The sequence below is a fragment of the Anguilla anguilla genome, chromosome 9, assembly GCF_013347855.1.
Source record: "Anguilla anguilla isolate fAngAng1 chromosome 9, fAngAng1.pri, whole genome shotgun sequence".
In the NCBI taxonomy this organism is placed as follows: Eukaryota; Metazoa; Chordata; class Actinopteri; order Anguilliformes; family Anguillidae; genus Anguilla; species Anguilla anguilla.
In genome coordinates, this window is record NC_049209.1 from 12,180,342 (window position 1) to 12,197,429 (window position 17,088).

The 17,088-nt window shown below is 42.2% G+C and overlaps 1 protein-coding gene across 1 annotated transcript in view; it reads left to right on the forward strand.

Annotated features, from left to right (window-relative positions):
- LOC118236111 (ephrin-B1-like) overlaps window positions 1-17,088 on the forward strand; it is an 81,916-nt gene that overhangs the window by 54,238 nt on the left and 10,590 nt on the right. The window contains exon 3 of the mRNA XM_035434175.1: window positions 14,108-14,200. Within this exon, the coding sequence (XP_035290066.1) occupies window positions 14,108-14,200 (93 nt within the window). The remainder of the gene's footprint in view (window positions 1-14,107; window positions 14,201-17,088) is intronic.

Here is a 17,088-nt window from a genome sequence, read left to right on the forward strand (position 1 = left end):
AGATAGTTGATTTTTGAGGAAAGCACTGTTTGAACTTTAATACAGAACAAGTAATTGGACTATCTCCCCTATCACAGAGGCTTCCTGTTTGGTTGCCCCGTGCTGTAATTTGCTGTGGGAATGTGCTTACCCAGACAGTACGTAATCACTAAAACGCAAACCAATCCAAGATAATAATTAAAGAAGGCTTCCTTATGCATTTTCGTGATGACAAAGCTGACCTTTCAGGTTATCTCTCTCACCGAGCACGAGGGACTGCTTTAAATGACTCCTAAGCTGTTGGACACTTCATGTAGAGTGGCACTTTACGAGCCTTTGGAGGATAACTAGGGGTTTTTATGGAGAATCACACGTGATGTTTGGGCTTTAGAGCAGATGAATGTGGTGCACGGCCTTATTGTCTGAGCTGATGTAGTAGCCTTTGCTTTGTTCTGTCATTTGTAAAATGCTCATGTTCACTGTTTACAGGCATTCAAAGTGGTAAAAGTGCTCTCTCAAAACGAGTCAACCATTGTAATTGTTCTAAACATGAAAATCTCTCACTCTCTCTCTCTCACTCACACACAACACTGTAAGTCATTATGCAGGGAATGGCACATTGACTGCTTTTTTTGTTATCCAAAAATAAACTTTTGAACTTCCTTCATCCATAAGATATATACCACCAGGGAAATTCCATTTTGTCCAGTGAATAAGACCAAGATCAGATTGAGCTTGCAATCTCCTGGCTCTCTGTCCTGCTGCTATCCCATTGTACTGTTAGAGACCACCCATAAATTCTCATGGCATCTATTGGGATTTTTTGGGGGTTTATTTAGTCCCCATGCTGTCAATCTGCCTTAAAATGGATGGTGTGACTTTTCAGGGTGCACATTAACCCCATAAACCCCACTTAAAACCCAGAGCTTTTTTTAAGAATCTACCCCTGTCTTAAATAAAACCTATCATCTTCAAACTTATATACAGTACAGATGTGGTGCAAATGTAGCACATTTGTACAAAAATGACCAAATCTCCTAATCCTATGGCAGTCTCACTCATAAAAATACAGGACATTTTTATTCTATAAAATAAAAATCATTTTGTGTTTTCTTTATTCTATTCATGTTCTGAAGGAAACCAGATTTCTTTTTCCAATCATACATCAGGATGTCGAAAACACCAGGGAAAAAAATTGGAGTCACTTGATCAAACCATAGGGGGAACCACACAAACCATATTTCCACTTTTTGGATAAGCCCTGTATTTCAGTCAAAAATTGATCATTTTGGAGAGCTTCTGTGCAGAAAACCTATTCACACTGGTTGCTTATCACACACACTAGCAATCAAACCACTTGGTTTTTCCTTTGCTGTGCCCTCTAACCTATTTGCTCACCTGTCAAGAGAATGAGAAAAGGGGGGAACCAACGGTAAGCAGATCTGTAATTTGCATATGCAAACAGTGGCTGTGTGAAATCAGGCAGAGCCTCAGGCCCCACCAAAGACAGTGACAGGAATTTCTACATGCAGGTAGCTGTTCTTGAAGCACTATATTTACTAAATGTACTATTACAACAACTGATGATAACAATAATAATAATAATTCTGTTATTATTATTATTATTATTATTATTATCATCATCACTTGTAGTAGTAATAATAATGCTCATGTTTTTCACCAACTGCCGTCTTATGTCGGCATAGACAGATTTAATTTATCTGCACTTATCTGCCAGGCTTTCTCTCTCATTTTGGCAGCTCTGGCTATGTTTGATTTGCTAGGTAGGATTGCTTTCTCTTGATAAGTTCTTGATCTTTAGGTGTGGAAAAAAATATGCCCTATCCAGCCATCTTTTTGTGATCTACAACTCCAAAACAAAATAAAAAAAAACAACATAGGTTATATCATGAGAGTTTGAAAAATATTGCTTTCATCAACTTCTACATGATCCCGCAAAGGGCAATGCCACCTGTCTTTATTTCAATGTAAGGAGTATGATCCTGTTTTTGGTGTGTGATTCATCTCCCCTTTATAGCAGAATGGGAATGGGCAAGATGATATAATCCTGGGATAACTAATCAAATCATAATGTATATTCATGAATCTGCACTTCATACATATGTGAACTGTTTGATTACAAACATAAAATTGTGGAGTACAGATCCAAATCGATAGAAAATATGTCTTTGTCCCAAACATTATGGCCCTCACTGTATATCCACGGTCAATGGTCAATGGAAATGACGCATTTCCTAGCCTATGTACAAAGAGTGAATTGATTTCTTATGGCTCATAAGGGGGATTTTCGTGATGTCATTTCCATTGCTGTAGTATTAGCAGTTGCTTGACTTGTTGCGGATACTTATTGGATTATAAAATACCATAATCATAAACCTGGAGTGTCAGTTGCAGCCCTCCTTTTGTTATCTCTAGTGGTTTTACCAATCGAGACAGGGCTTTTGCATAAAAGTGAGGCTAAGCATTACCATGGGATACGGGTTATAGCGCTTGCACCTTGAATCAATGGCCGATCAAAGCAATAATTTAAGACAATGTTATTTTTAGACACCATCGTCTAATTTCATGGTCATTGGGCTTTAATAGTTTAATATAGCGTCGCCACCATTAAGCATCCACCATTTGAAATAAATAAAACATTAGATGAGGACTGGTGCTTCCAGGCTGTGATTTGATGGTGGAAATGAGTGAAGTCCATCAGTTCAGTAGGCCTCCAGCTGTGAACAGGTCTCGGCATGTCATGTGTGTCTTTGCCATCAAAGTCAATTTAGCCCCAGCTGAAATAGCAAATGTAAACACAGCACATACGTATATTACAGATTTCCAGTTGCACGCATGCGGAATGGAGGGTTACTTAAATGTACATAACTTGACAGTGACATGGAAATGCACCGATTTTAATAATTTATAAAATAGGTTCCTCTCATTGTGTAGCTATTGTGTTTCAGTTCAGAACCACTCGATACCAAGATCAGTGGTAATCTCATTAAAATCGGTATTTTATCAGTGGTCTCTCGTGCATACTGTTTTGATGTTGTACTTCGAACACTGTTGACTTTCCTACATTTTATTATTTAGTAATTATGCTACTTATTGTTCCAGACCTGTAACTGAGGCCACCATGTCCACCATCTACTTTTTCAATGAAGCATACTTCATTGTACACACTTAGCCTTTCTGGTACATTTTAAAAGTGTGAATGAAAAGTGGCCACCTCTAATCTGTTGTCCCCTGCTTTTCTGCTCTGATTATTTTAATGTTGATTAGATTTCTGCAGGGATTCCATTCCTCTCTTCATTGAGCCCTCTTTTTATTGCCGCTGTTCTCCTGCGGTATCTGTCTCAGCGTGAGCATTCATTTTTACTCAATGCATGCATCGCAAGATAAAGTTTTCTTTAAATTGCAGTTTGGATGCACTGTAAAAAAATGCAACTGAAAAAATGAATGTGAATGTGAAAAAACTCACTTAACTTAAACAATCTGCCAGTTGGGTAAGAAAAATTTACTTGATGAAATGAATTAAATAAATTAATTTAAATAATCCTGTAGGGAGGAAAATAAATGTTACAACTAGAAAACAAGGGTTATTGTTTAAATTAGTTTAAATTTATAATACCCAATAAGATTTAATTTTTGCAGTGTGGTGCTTTTCTATTGGCTTTCTTTCTTTCTCCTGGGTAAGAAAAGGACCAGTACACTACCTGTGTTATGACTGGTTTTTAGGCCTCGTTACACCCCAATTGTCCCAAGAACTGAATAAATCGGGGAGACTTAACCCTGGTCCTGGAGGACCTCATGGTGTGCTGGTTTCTGTTGTTACTCAGCACTTAATTGATCAATTAATGCAGGTTATTACACAGTTAACTCACATTCGCTGGTTTATGTGGTCTGAACTGATTGTTGATTATGGGGTGCCAGCTTTGCAGGACCAGGGTTGAGTAACCCTGCTGTAAATGGATTCTGCCATCAATGAAAAGAATCAAAATTACTCGTGATCACAGTAAGTGAGGATAATGGGCTCTAGGGGCCATGTCCAATGAAAGCAGTATACAAGGAATGTAAACTGAGAGGTTGGATTTGGTTTGACATATATAGACACCCCCTTGTCAATGACATCCTGACTGCTGCCTATAGGGTTGGTGCTGGCATACTCGTATGTGCCATCCAGAATGGGAAAACACAGCGTATGAGATGCCCAAGTGCTATTCTCCCAGTGAGGGAAGGCTTGCAGCATCCAAAAAGCACCACGAGCCACTACACTGCAATTATCTTCAAGCATTTTTCTCTTTGTGAAGACCATCCACTAACATGAGTGTTCTCGTACTCACTTGAACCCAGTGAGTCAAATATTCTGGTGTACCAACCATGAAATCTTTGCATAGATGTGTTAAATGGTTTCCACACATGTCCCATCAAAGGGAGAGCTCAGGTCTTTAGTCAGTGCAGGCTCTAAAAAAACATCAATTTGACAGAGAATAAAACGAATGGAGACATCTAAATTGACTCTATTCCCCAGTGTATTGGCTTCACTTCACAATGAGTTCTTAATTTGACTCAGTCTCCAGGGGCCAGCATACCATTACCAAACTTTCCTTGTTTATTTATTTGCCATAACCCATTTCAGAGTACATTTATTTGAACATGAATTTTGTATTGGCCTTGCAAGCCATAATACCCCCCCCCCCACCCATTTTCCTCACTCAACTGTTCTTCCTGTTCCACGTTCGAGAGAACAAAATGACCTTGAGGAAGAAATCGTTAGGAAGAGGACAGGCTTGTATCAAATATTTGTTCCCAGAATTCAGTATGCCAGCGAAATCCCTGGAGCCCTCCTTGCATGCCAATATATTCTCCGCAAAGTTTCCGTTAAGAGAAATGAAATACTCCCAGCCTGAAGGAGGACCCCGGCTGAGGAGTACAGAGAGAGGGCAATGTCTCCTCTGTCACTCGGCCGTAGCCTGGCTTTTGTTTCAGTCAACAGCAGAGTCCGCCAATGTCAATCTACAGGGCCTTCTATAATTCGCTAGCCCTGTCCAAAAGGGCAAGTGAGAGTTTTAAAATGTCTTTCAGCCAAGACAGTTACTTGACCGGAGCCAAAGGCCCAGCCCCTCTCCATCTCTTTTTTTAAGCATTGCTTACAGGACAAAATCTTTGCTCCATAATTACGGCAAATTAAGCTGAGGTCAGTTCAGAATGAAGGATTGGATTGCATTATATTTTTCCCAGAGGTTTTTTTTTTTTTTACATTATTTATTTTATTTTTTTCAGAATATTCTGTTTTGCTTCTGAAGTGATTTAATTATAAATCTTTGCCTTTTTTCAAATTGTTTTCGAATACAGATACAGTAATCCTTAGTTATGCATTTTATGTTGGAATATTTCTTTGCTTTCCAAATGTCTTTGACTGTTAAAATTATGAAACTTAAAATTTTTCCAGCGTTTTACAAATTAATCACTTCATTAGCTGGCTTTATTAATTATGGCTTTATTACTTTAGGCTTTATGACTGAATTAATAAATACATATTCATCTAAACTGTGGAAGGGAAGAACAGCAGAAACTGCAGAAAAATTCTCCCCATTTGTGTTTCACACGATAGCTTGTCGCTCTTATTCTCTAATATACATTTAAGGCTCTTGAATTAGAATCACCCCTGAGCGTTGGCTTTATTTGCAAAAAGCCACTCTCGTGATATTAAAAATTGCGTGGCCCGGATGCACTCGAACGATAATGAGCGTTTAATTACGTTTCAGGCGGACGTCTCATTGGCGCGCCTGTGGAAAGCTCGGGTCGAGGCTTTTAGCCGAGGTCGCTAGCCGATTCTGGGGGAAATGAGGAGCTGTCCGCTCGGATATCCGTCAAAGCCCCCGCGCGCTCCGCTCCGCGCCGCGCCGCGAGGCGGGAGGGCAGAGCCGGGCCCCGAAAGCCGCCTCGCTCCGCTCCCAGCCCCCACGGCGCGGGGAGGGCTCGGAGGATTTAAAGGTCGCCGCTAATATCATTGCCGGAGCCCAAGCCCTCTCTAATCTCGCGGCAGCGCTGAAATCTCCGGCCCAGACCCTCGGCTTAATTTGGCAGCAGGCTGGACAACTGTGCCTGATCTGATGGGGTGGAACCCCCCCCCCCCCCACCCCCGCGCCCCCCACCCCGTCACACGGACATGCACACGCCACACGCACACACAGTCCTGCTCGCTGAATTCCATTCTCCCTGTATTCCCTGCGCATGCATATTCACTTTGAAAGGAAGGAGGGAATTGAGTATTGAGTACTGGCTCAGTAACAGTGTACCATAATTGTTAGGGACCTAGCCTTGCAACTCCATGGTCATATGTTTTATTCCCATGTGGGGCACTGCTGCTGTGCCCTTGAATACAGTACTTAACCTGAATTGCTTTTAAAATATACAGCAGCTGTATAAATTGATTGTATGCCATGTAATTCTGTGTGGATAAGACTGTCCGAGAAACGCATGAGTATTTAAGTACCGTATATCAAGTATTACACGTGACTACAGATTCCTTCCAAAATCAGTGTATTCTGTCTGATGCAGGTGACATTTTGCATTTGACTTGTGTGCAGTTTCCGTGCAAGGCAGGTGTGATTTTTGCTTATCTTAAAATCACGGTTATTAGAGCATCAAAAAGGACTGCATTTGTCCTTCTGCGTTTCCCCGGCGTGTTGCTCTTTCCCCCCGCACCTCAGACTGCTCTGTCTCACCTGCTGAGCTTCAGCAATGCGACACTGCACACACCCCATAAAGACAAGGGAGGTAGCAATGCAGAGATGCAGAATGAGGGAGGGAGAGAGGGAGAAAGAGAGAGGAGGAGGAGGCGGTGGACTGCACATTTCCCAAAAAGCAGTGACTTTGCCTTAATTTCGTGTAAAGGGTATGCACACATGCTGGCTGCCCTTCCCCCAAAATAGCTTTGGCGGAATTAAACCACAGGATAATGATAGTAAAAAGGGAGCTCTGTCGTTGGTCAGAGTATTGTTAAAAAGATTTTTGGTGGCTGTCATTCATTAAGGCTAATGGAGACACCCCCAGGCTGGACCAGAGGGAGGGATTGGGAGGAATCATCTCTGACTTTCAGTGCTGATGCAGTGCTTTAACAGATGTCTCTGAAAAAGTACACTTGTTCTCTCTCTCTCTCTCTCACATACACGCACACACACAGACACACACACTCTCTCTTTCTCACACGTACACATGCTAGTTTTGCCTTCAGGGAGAGAAAAAAATGTTTCTCTTTGGTCCTCACTTGCTGGGAGTTTAGTTTACAATGGGCTGTTCTTTCCTCTTAAGTCTGTCTGTCATCAGGGCTTTTTATAGCTCTCTATGGTGTTTGCTTTACCATGTTAGTTTTGTAGTTGACTGTACCGTTTGTCTGGTGGTTTCGAGCAGTAGGTCACCAGAGGTCTCGTCACTACCAAAACAGAATGTCTGTGTTCCTGTTTGGCAGGAGCCTGGTGCAAAGCTGCCAGGGTGATAGCATTTGGGACGTGGATGACACACATTTTTCATTTTAAAACTTGAAAGGCATTCCCAAAAAAAAAGCACTCTGGGATGCCAGAATAGAGGCATAAGGAGAAGTGAAGGGTAAAAAAATTGTGATGTTTGAGCCACTTATGCTCTTTGACGTCACAGGATCCGGAATTGGTAGCGCAATGGTTTCTATAGTTGAAAGAAATGTATTGGATAAAAAAAATCTTGTTTCTTTGCTTTTAATTGCAAGTGTAATAACTTTCTGCCTGGGAAAGTAAAAAAAAAACTACAGTTGCCATTGCTCATATAAGACACATTTATGATGTGTATTTCTGTTACCAGTCGTATTTGACCACTGGTATGATAGATAACTGAACACTCAAGGTTTCTAACCCGAATCAGTCAGTATAAAAACCTAACTGGCGATGGGTGAGAAACAGAAAACATAAATCAACAAATCCTTGAAGGCTAACAGGGTTTTATCAATTTGATAATGTAGACAGTTTTATACTCATTTACTGAGTGAGTCATTACAGGTCAACGGACTCTGTGCACTCTGAATGATTGCAGTTTTTATGTGTAGAGTCAGTTTGAACACATATCCTTCAAATAAAATGGTGGTATTACTGACACTGAAGTTTGAAGAGTAAACAATTTAAAGCATCTCAAAGCAATTTGACTAGCCCTGGAATTTAGCCCTTCTTCTTGCCGACAGAACAAGGAAGGTCAGCGGTGGTACATACCAATGGTTGTAAACAGAACCTGAACTGTGTATATCTATAATTAAAACTTTGTCAGTGTATATTGCAGAGATTGACACAGAGAGGTCAAAAGTGACGAGATGTATCACACATGTCCACTCTCAATGAGGTATTTAGATGAGAACAAACCACAGGAAATGATGTCAGCAGAGCCAAGACCTGAATTCTTCCAACTTCATATCCTCATCCAGGATTCTTTCGGGAGAGTAAAGAATTAGTTGTTTCACACACATACTACAACCCCCCCTCTACCCACCCTACCCTGGACACACCCCAATTTCAGGAACAGTAACTTCTGTTTCAAAGCCCAAATATTTCTGTTGAAGCGTGAAGACCACGTTTTGCAAGACCGTGCCTGCTTTGGATCTTGCCTGCCCAGGGACCAAAAAGAAAAGAGTGAGATCAAGAGGGAACATGTTTTACTTAATTAAAGATGCGAAGAGTTAGAATGGGAGAACCACTGCAAACAGTTTCAAATCTGGGCGGAAAACTTCCTCAGAGTCTCACAATTAAGCTGTTGTGCGTTTATTTGAGGGGATTAATTGTGGGCAAATGCAGGTTTTTTTATTTATTTTTTATCCCACTAGTGTGAGTCATGAATAGCCATACTCTAATTCAAGTTCCTTAGGCTATATTTTATGGCTGTTCTCACCGCCAAGCCTTCTATAAAAGCAATTTATTTTCAAATATATCAAATACACTAGTGCTGAGCCACACGCCTTGGTAACACTATACAGGATTTTTTTTTTTTTTTTTTTTTTTTTCAATGCAGGGCCGTCTGAGTGTTTATTCAAGCTGCCTATGCCACCTACAGTGACTGAGCTGCCTAGGGGAAGGGACGGCTCATATCTCAATGCGTTGTGGTGGTCACTTGAAGACCAGAACTTTACATTCGAAGTGTGCCTAAATGTAAGGAGACAATGCATCAAGTTGTCAGTGACAGTAAAACCGGACCGACCGCAGTCGCTGTCACACATGACGTCACCACCTAAGCCCTATATGTGACTTTTATTAAGCAGGTGTATATCGTGTGTGTTGTGTATTGTGCATTTGTTTACAGCTTGTTTACAGTCTGTCATTTCTAACACCAGCAGGCATCAGATTGACAAAGCTTTGCTTGTTGAGCTGGTCAATGGCATTGCAGTTTTCAGTGCGGTGAGGCTTAACAAGCTCTTAAGTGTGTTTCTGAGGTGAAATAAGCAGGTTAGCCATTCTGCAAGGGTAGCATCCTGGGAACAGACACAGCCATTTACCAAACACATCCACTCGGCCGTTCACTGAAATAAAACAAAGTATCATTAAAACGGCATATGCTAAAAATAACAAGAATTAGCTTGTTCACTTTGGAAAAAGGGCACATTTTTTGTGTCACACCTGGACCAGAGTTCAGAGCTCATAGCCCAACTGAAAGCAGGTGGGAAGACTGAAATCTTTCAGGAAGTTTTTGTAACAGAGCAATAACATACGGCAAAAAAAATTGAGGGCATGCAGCGCAAAGTGTGTTTTGAGTGTTCAAGGTGGTATGGGAGCACTATCCACCCTAAAGAAGCGTAAGAATGGTTTCAGTTCTCACAAGAACAGGATGCTACGGCTGATTTTACTTCCAGCCTGTCGCAGCCATACTCTCTGCATTAGTGTCCTTGCAAACATTTATTTATTTATTACTTTTTCTAAACTGTAAATCTTGCAAGATGGTAAAAAAAACAAGAAGCCAGGCTGTCTGGTCGTTTAACACCTCTCTTTGTCTGCGAGCCACATGAAGGGTGCAGATGTTTCAGCGGTGAAAGCTTAATTGGAAAGGGCTGTTCTCACATCTGTTTGCCTGTAGCAAGACCCCGTTCACACAATCAGCGGTGCCCGGGTCCCTTCGGGTGGAACCTCAATCGCGCGGGGCCAAGCCGGGGCGCGAGGCTGAAATGGCGGCCGGCGCGGGGTCAGGCACCGCGAGGGCTCTGACCCCGCAGCCGCCTCGCCGCTCGTCATCAGGCAGGCGGTATTTCTCGGGGGGCGCGAAAGGTGAACAAAAAGGGCCTTGTGTCGCCCCGGCCCAAGGCGAGCCGGCGAGTGGCTACGCCCCCGCCTCCGCCCCTTGTTGGTTTTGAAACGGGATCCGCCGCTTGGATTTAGCGCGCGGTCGGCAGCGGCGGCGGCGGGCGCGGAGAGAACGGACGCTGCCCGCTCCTTCTCCGGGACCTGTTTCATATCCTGCCTTCGAGATGCTGGCTGCTTCAAAGGTGACCTTTGTGGGGCTGGAACAATGAAGAGCGGTGTTTGATTACCGTTCTCCATGGAGATATTCCATTCACGCGCACCTTTACAGAATACGTCTAAGAGATAGCGGCGCACATAAAAACTAAATTCTTTTTTTCTATGTGCATCTATATTTTAGAGCACAGCTCATTACAAAAAAAAAAAGAAAGGCGATATATTAATAAAGCTGAAAACGGCCCTGGAACGCATTGTGAATACAAATGCGCAAGACATTAAATGTCCTAAATGGATTGTAACTTTATGCGGAGATCAGACTCTGAAGAGCAGTTGGACTGCGTCGTTTGCTGTCAAACTTTAAAATGACACTTGAAAAAACGGGCCTGGGCTGACTCAGTCTGTACAACGTGAGACTAATTCAATAGAGTCATCTTGAATTGTCCTGCTGCTTTCTGATACCGCGGCGCGCTCATTTTGAGCATGACAACTCGGCCTGAGTCTGGCACCTGTCCCAGACCCATGCATCTCAATAAGTGGTGACATCATTCAGGCAGCAGACCCACTCCCACTCAACGCCCGCCTGTCCGCTAATAGACCGTTAAGGATCCATTCTAAAAACTAAAACACAATTTGTTCTCCGGGTAATTGCTGTTGGCTGTTGATTGCCGGTGTTTTATTTATTTTTTAACCCCGTTTTAATTTATCGGGTGCTGTAAACCAAAAAACAAAATGGAGAAACCTTCGATGCGCCACGTCTCCATTTTGTACATTAAACATCTAGAATGAAAAACAAAATGGGGGAGGACAAAGTGCGTGACTTTCTTTAGCGGAGTGGTGGGAATCTCCAGGGCTCGTGTCAAGGAGCCAGTGGCGGAGAACATGGAAGCCTGATGTTGCAGTTAATGTAATCAGGGGAGACTAATGAGTTGTGTCTTTAGTTTTACTTCTCCTGCTCCATCAAACAAGCGAAGGTTAGACTGTCACTTTTACTTTGCCCTAACATTACTTTGGCTGTGCCTCTCTCGCGTGGTGGAGAACTCAATCAGAAGGGGTGGGGTCAGCTTCCTGATGGGATCGCTGAAGCCTGAACCGCGGAGTGAAGGGCCCTATTAGTGCTTGCATGCCCTGTCTGGGTCAGTCAGTTCATCTTACGACTGCGCCACACAAGTTCATGGCTTCCATCGTGAATCATTTTCATTTAACCCTGCGTCTTGGGGTCATTAATAAAGCACAAGGCCTATGCTGGGATTTGCCTACAGGAAGAGGAGGCTGTCCTACTCACTGTTCTCTGATTCATTCCATTGGCTATTCAGCTGGCTGTCCCAAAAGGACACTGGTTGTGGGTGACCCCTGATGGCTTCCTTTTTGCAACTTGCTGTGATCCAGCATGTCCCGTATGCTGATGTAGACTCAGGAAGTGGCCAGTCAATGAACTTCCTGTTTTTATGATTACCTGTGGTAAAGCATTCTATTATTAAGTCACCAAAGTCTCTCAATAACTGGGAAGTTAGGGTCATTTATTATTACATTTAAATACAAATGCAAGCAACATAAGAGTGACCTTAGACAAGAAAGTAGGCCTTTGTGGAAAAATAATGATTTTGAGTCTTACTTGGAGAGAAGAGATCTGACTCACGACAACTAAAAAGAAACAAAAGGACATCATACTTACTGTCCTCCCGGACTGTCATAAACTCTCAAAAATAATAGCCACCCAGATGGGAACACCACGTCAACAGCAACCAAACCACAAAACAGTCTGTTTTCAACACAGGAACAGCGGTTTCTTAAGCAACAGCACAGTTTATGTAGGCCTGTAGGGAGGGGGAAGCAAACAGGCCATCACAACTCATCCAGGCAAGACTCCAAATCAGCAGGATGAGAGCAGAACATGATCACCAGCAGGGGGTAGTAAGTTTACCACAGTGCAACACCATGTCAAGAATGTGCTTGACAAGACAATGCAGTTTACCGAAAATTCTTGTCAACAGCCCAGCACAATCAAAAAACATGACTTTAACAAAGTCAAGTCTCAAGTAATTCAGGTCTTTTTTTCATGAAAACATTGGTGATTTTGACAGGAATTGGCATCATCATCCAGATAAAAGTCCCACAACACTTAATTTCCAAACTATGAATTAATGTGCTTGACCTTTATTGAGCCCACTGTGTAATCCTGTCTTGATGAGCCATGTTAAAACCGATAAATGCCGGGGACTGTGTAGAGTATGGAACAAACAGAAATGCAAGGGTTAACAAGTGTCCCTTTCTAAATTCTGTGATGATCACAGGCACTCTTCTAACATGACACCTCCTCCTCAGCCCACATTAGCATCGCCTACCCCCTATCCCACAATCCCATGCCTTTGCAGCCACAAGAGGGCTTTGAGTCAGGGAGAGTAGGATCTTATTAGTCGGGCCGTTTTCTCAAACGGACAGTCATTCACCACACTTACTGAGCACGGCATCTGGACAAACTAATAAGGCGCTCTGCCCGTAGGCGTGGATGAGGGGATATGCTGGGGTAAGGGCATTGAAAGTTTGGGAGGGGTGGTTCAGAACAAGGATTTAAAAAAAATTGCCATGAAGCCGGGTTGAAAAGAATCAAATGGCAAAAAGGTCCTGGCATACCCGTGGTAACACCCCTCGTGAGAGCGATATGTCGAGAGAGAGAGGCGTGCATTCATTCCGGGCTGTTCCCCCCCACCTGAATACTGAATAAAGTGCCAGTTGCACCACATTGTGTGTGACTCAAGTTCTCGAGAGGCACAGCTGACAGCAAGGAAATGGGTTCGCTCAGCCTCCTCAATGGAGTTGGATTTGAAGACAAGCCCCCTGAGATAAGGGGTTTAGCCCACTGTGCCACCCAGTCACTAATTACAGGGCATAGAGAAAGGGAAAAGTTAAGCCCTTGGCATTTGCAGCTCGCTATAATTGCCGCTGGCATGACCCTCATCGTCAAATTGCTCGACGCATTCCTTTCTGGAAAAAAAAGGAAGAACAAAAACCCTTAGTTTAAGCACGGGGAGGAGGGAAAGCGGGCAGAAGGGGTGATTACCGTTGACAAAATGACGGACCGAACAGCTTGCGCACCTCCCTCCCAGAACGCCTTGATTTCAACAGGGCTTCCAGAGTCACCACATTCCCCCGGGATAAGATTACAATCACAGGCAATATCTCGGTAAGACGAGAAAAGCCCCCTTGCACATTTTTCCCCGCGGTTGTTTTTTTTTTTTTTTTTTTTTCCGCCTCCCAGCATATACACGTGTGTATAAACACATAATGTATAGGAGCTTTTATTCCACAGGCACTTAGGAGAGCTTGATGGTGAGAGGCCAGTGCCAGCGGGTTTGATCAAACCCACCTGCCGTGTGCTGCCAGCAGATTTAACTTATGGAATAAATGTTTCCTTAGAGAACTTTGCGAAAGCCCCGGTTAAATTGCTCGTAGTGAAGCATGGATTCCAACCGACTGTGACTTTTTAAGGTACAAGAGCCCCACGTTCTGACCTCTTATATCAATCAATGCTGTACTTCTTCCTGGTCTCTTTTAGGGGTAATGCATACTTTAACCAGAAGCGTACTTGATCTATGGCTCCTAATATTTCACGGAGTATTCGCTAATGTGCGGTCTCTGTTTCTTTGTCTTCGCCGCAGCCACGTCCAACGGGACCCAGGAAGGGTTGGAGAACCGGGAGGGCGGAGTCTGCAACACGCGCTCCATGAAGATCGTCATGAAAGTGGGCCAGGGTAAGTTTCAGTACCTCATCATTGATCAACAAATTGATGAAATGTAACAGTCCCTCTGGCTCTCCACAAGCAAATTTAACTCCTTGCCACAAATTCAATGTATAATATATAAAAAAAATATAAATGCTCTACGCAAATGTGCGTATCCTGTGGCTCCATAGGTGTCCACTGTGCTGCAGTAACAGTTGAAAACAGTTGTTGATAAAGGTGAAGGTGCACATGAATGCAAAATCCTCTCCCACCCTGTACCTGCCGATTTCTGAAAGCACTGTTATTCACTCTGTAGATCGAGCAACGGTCCAGATATTGTCGAATAGGTGAAACAAAACACTTTATTCGAGCAATATTTGCCTTTGCCAGCCCAGCCTCTGGACAATGTGTTCTCCACAGGCCAAATGAAAGGATGCTGGCTGACTGAAAGGAATGCTTTGTAGACAGACGGGCCATGACTTCAGGCTAAGAGAAGCGTTTCATAAGTGATTGTTCATAAACTGAATTGCTCCTGGCGGTGGAATTTACGGTGGATATTCCACGCAAGAGCCTCTCACAGTGTATGAAAACGAACCCAATGACTTCATTTCTCATAAAATGGGAGTTTCAGACATTACCTTTTATTCTATTTATAATCTTTCAGGGGGAAAAATGGAATAAGAAATATATTTGACAAAACTTTCATTACGTTCTCATAATAAAAAAAGAAGAAAGATTTGGAGACTACTCAAGCTTTTGAGCGCAAGCATCTCCACACACATTCCCATTTATTACAAGAAACCTCTCCTTCCCAGAGTTATTAAAGAAGAAGTGTAAGATCCATAAAGCCCTTGGATTGTCATTTCTTGGATGCGGTGCCATGGTTTCTGCATGAAGCCAGGAGGATATGTTAACTGTTTTGAATGTCTAAAACAATGTAGCACAACGACTCTTCTCTGACTCTGGAGCCCAAACACTTGCTGCCCATGTTAACCAACAATCAAACAAGGGCTGACACTGTTATCAAGATTACCCAGCAGCCTCAGAGTGATCCCTTGCAGCCACAGATGTCGATATCTAGAGATCAGGTCCATGGCATTCACCATACAGAGAGCGGCCTAGTCTTTGGCTTGTCCCATCCCTCATATTCAGGTGACAAGGTTTGTGATTTGAAGTAGCAATAGCACAAGGCATAATGTGCACCTGCTTTTAATATTGTCATGACTGATTAAAAAACAAAGGTGAACACATATAGGCTGGGTGATGTAATGTATTTTCATGTATAGGCAGTCACTCAACATATGCTCGGCCATTTAGCATCATTCTTGCTATCTAAAGACTAAACTCAGCTAGGGGTGTTGTTAGAGGAATCGGAGCGTCCAGGTCAGTCGTATGCTTGTAAATGAGCCCCTCTTCTACGCACTCCTCCTTTTACGAAAGGCCCAGAAAAAAAGAAAAAAATTACCCGACACAAAAGAGTCCAAGACGGCTTGAAGATAAGCCTCTGTTTGGAAATGAGGTTATGAGGTTCATAGCATTGAATACTGCAGATGATTTTATTTATCAGGCCTGGGATAATTATTATTGATTTGACTTCAGGGATAATTAATTCCAGTTGTTTGCTTTATTAAAAAATACAGCCTATTGTCTTGGCTTCTCACGTGATTTGTTTTCAAATTTTTTTAAATTCCAGAAATATTCGTCTTTTCCTTGGCCAGGATACTTGTTTCTCACTTCTGTAAACCGAGAGTGAAAATATATGCGCCTTATGAATAATGAATTGCAATAAAAAGTTGATATGTAATTACTTAAACCCTATTCTGCCACGAGTTCTGAGTGTTGCTGGGGAACTGGCAGTCGTGCATCATGTGGGAATGGACAGATGATGATTCAAGCCCCAGGAGTTTGAAGCGGTCTCTTGTGCGTTTGCTTCTGGGGAGGTGATTGAAAAGATGCGGATGCTTCATCTGTCTGTAATTGAGATAACTGCCTGTGTATGTAGGAAATAAATGTGTGTTTACCTGAAGTAAACCCCTGCGGTTTGGGTGCAGCAGATGTTTTATTTAGTCTTTTTTAAAACGATAGTGTTTCACAATGAGCCTGTTTCAGAGATGTTTACGATTTATTTCTCAAAAGTAACAGAGTATTTTTAAATATACAATAACTGTTCAGAACTGTTTTCTATGGCCATATGAATCCAAGAAGAAAAAGATATTGTTATTATTATTATTATTATTATTATTATTATTATTATTATTATTTAGCAAAGCCCACAAAACTGCAGTCTATACCTATATAACAGATGTAAAGAGTTATGAAATGTTATGCTACAACTGTTGATTGTTGATTGGTATTGCATGTAAGCTAAAATAAATGCAGGGTTAGCCACATGATCTCGATGAGAAATGGACGTTATCAGCACTATCACAAGATTAGAATCATTAGAGAACATAAATAGGGCACTGCCAGTAGGTCACACATCGATGTGTTAAAAACAACTCATAAATGTGTCAGTTTTTAACACTCCGCCATGTCTAATTAAGGACAAAACTTATTGCAACAAAGTCTGTGTACAACAAAGTCAAAGTCTCCCTTTGTCCCACAAAAATTGTATTTTTGTAACACAGAATATGTGCTAAAATAAAGACTAGATACTGAAAGCTCTGTTATACCTGCACTAAGGAAGCAATTAAACATACCTGATTAATCAGAAATGCTTGTTAAGCCATTTGTCCCAAACGCTATGGTGCCCTGGAATAAGGGGACTACAGTATGTATAAAAACTAAAAGTCGTGAAACCACAAAAGGGGTGATACCAATGTATCAAAATACCCTTTAATAAAAGTTTAGAATGTGCACTTTAACCACATGGATTTTGGAGTACAAAGCCAAATCAAGAAAAAAATTTAATCTTTGTC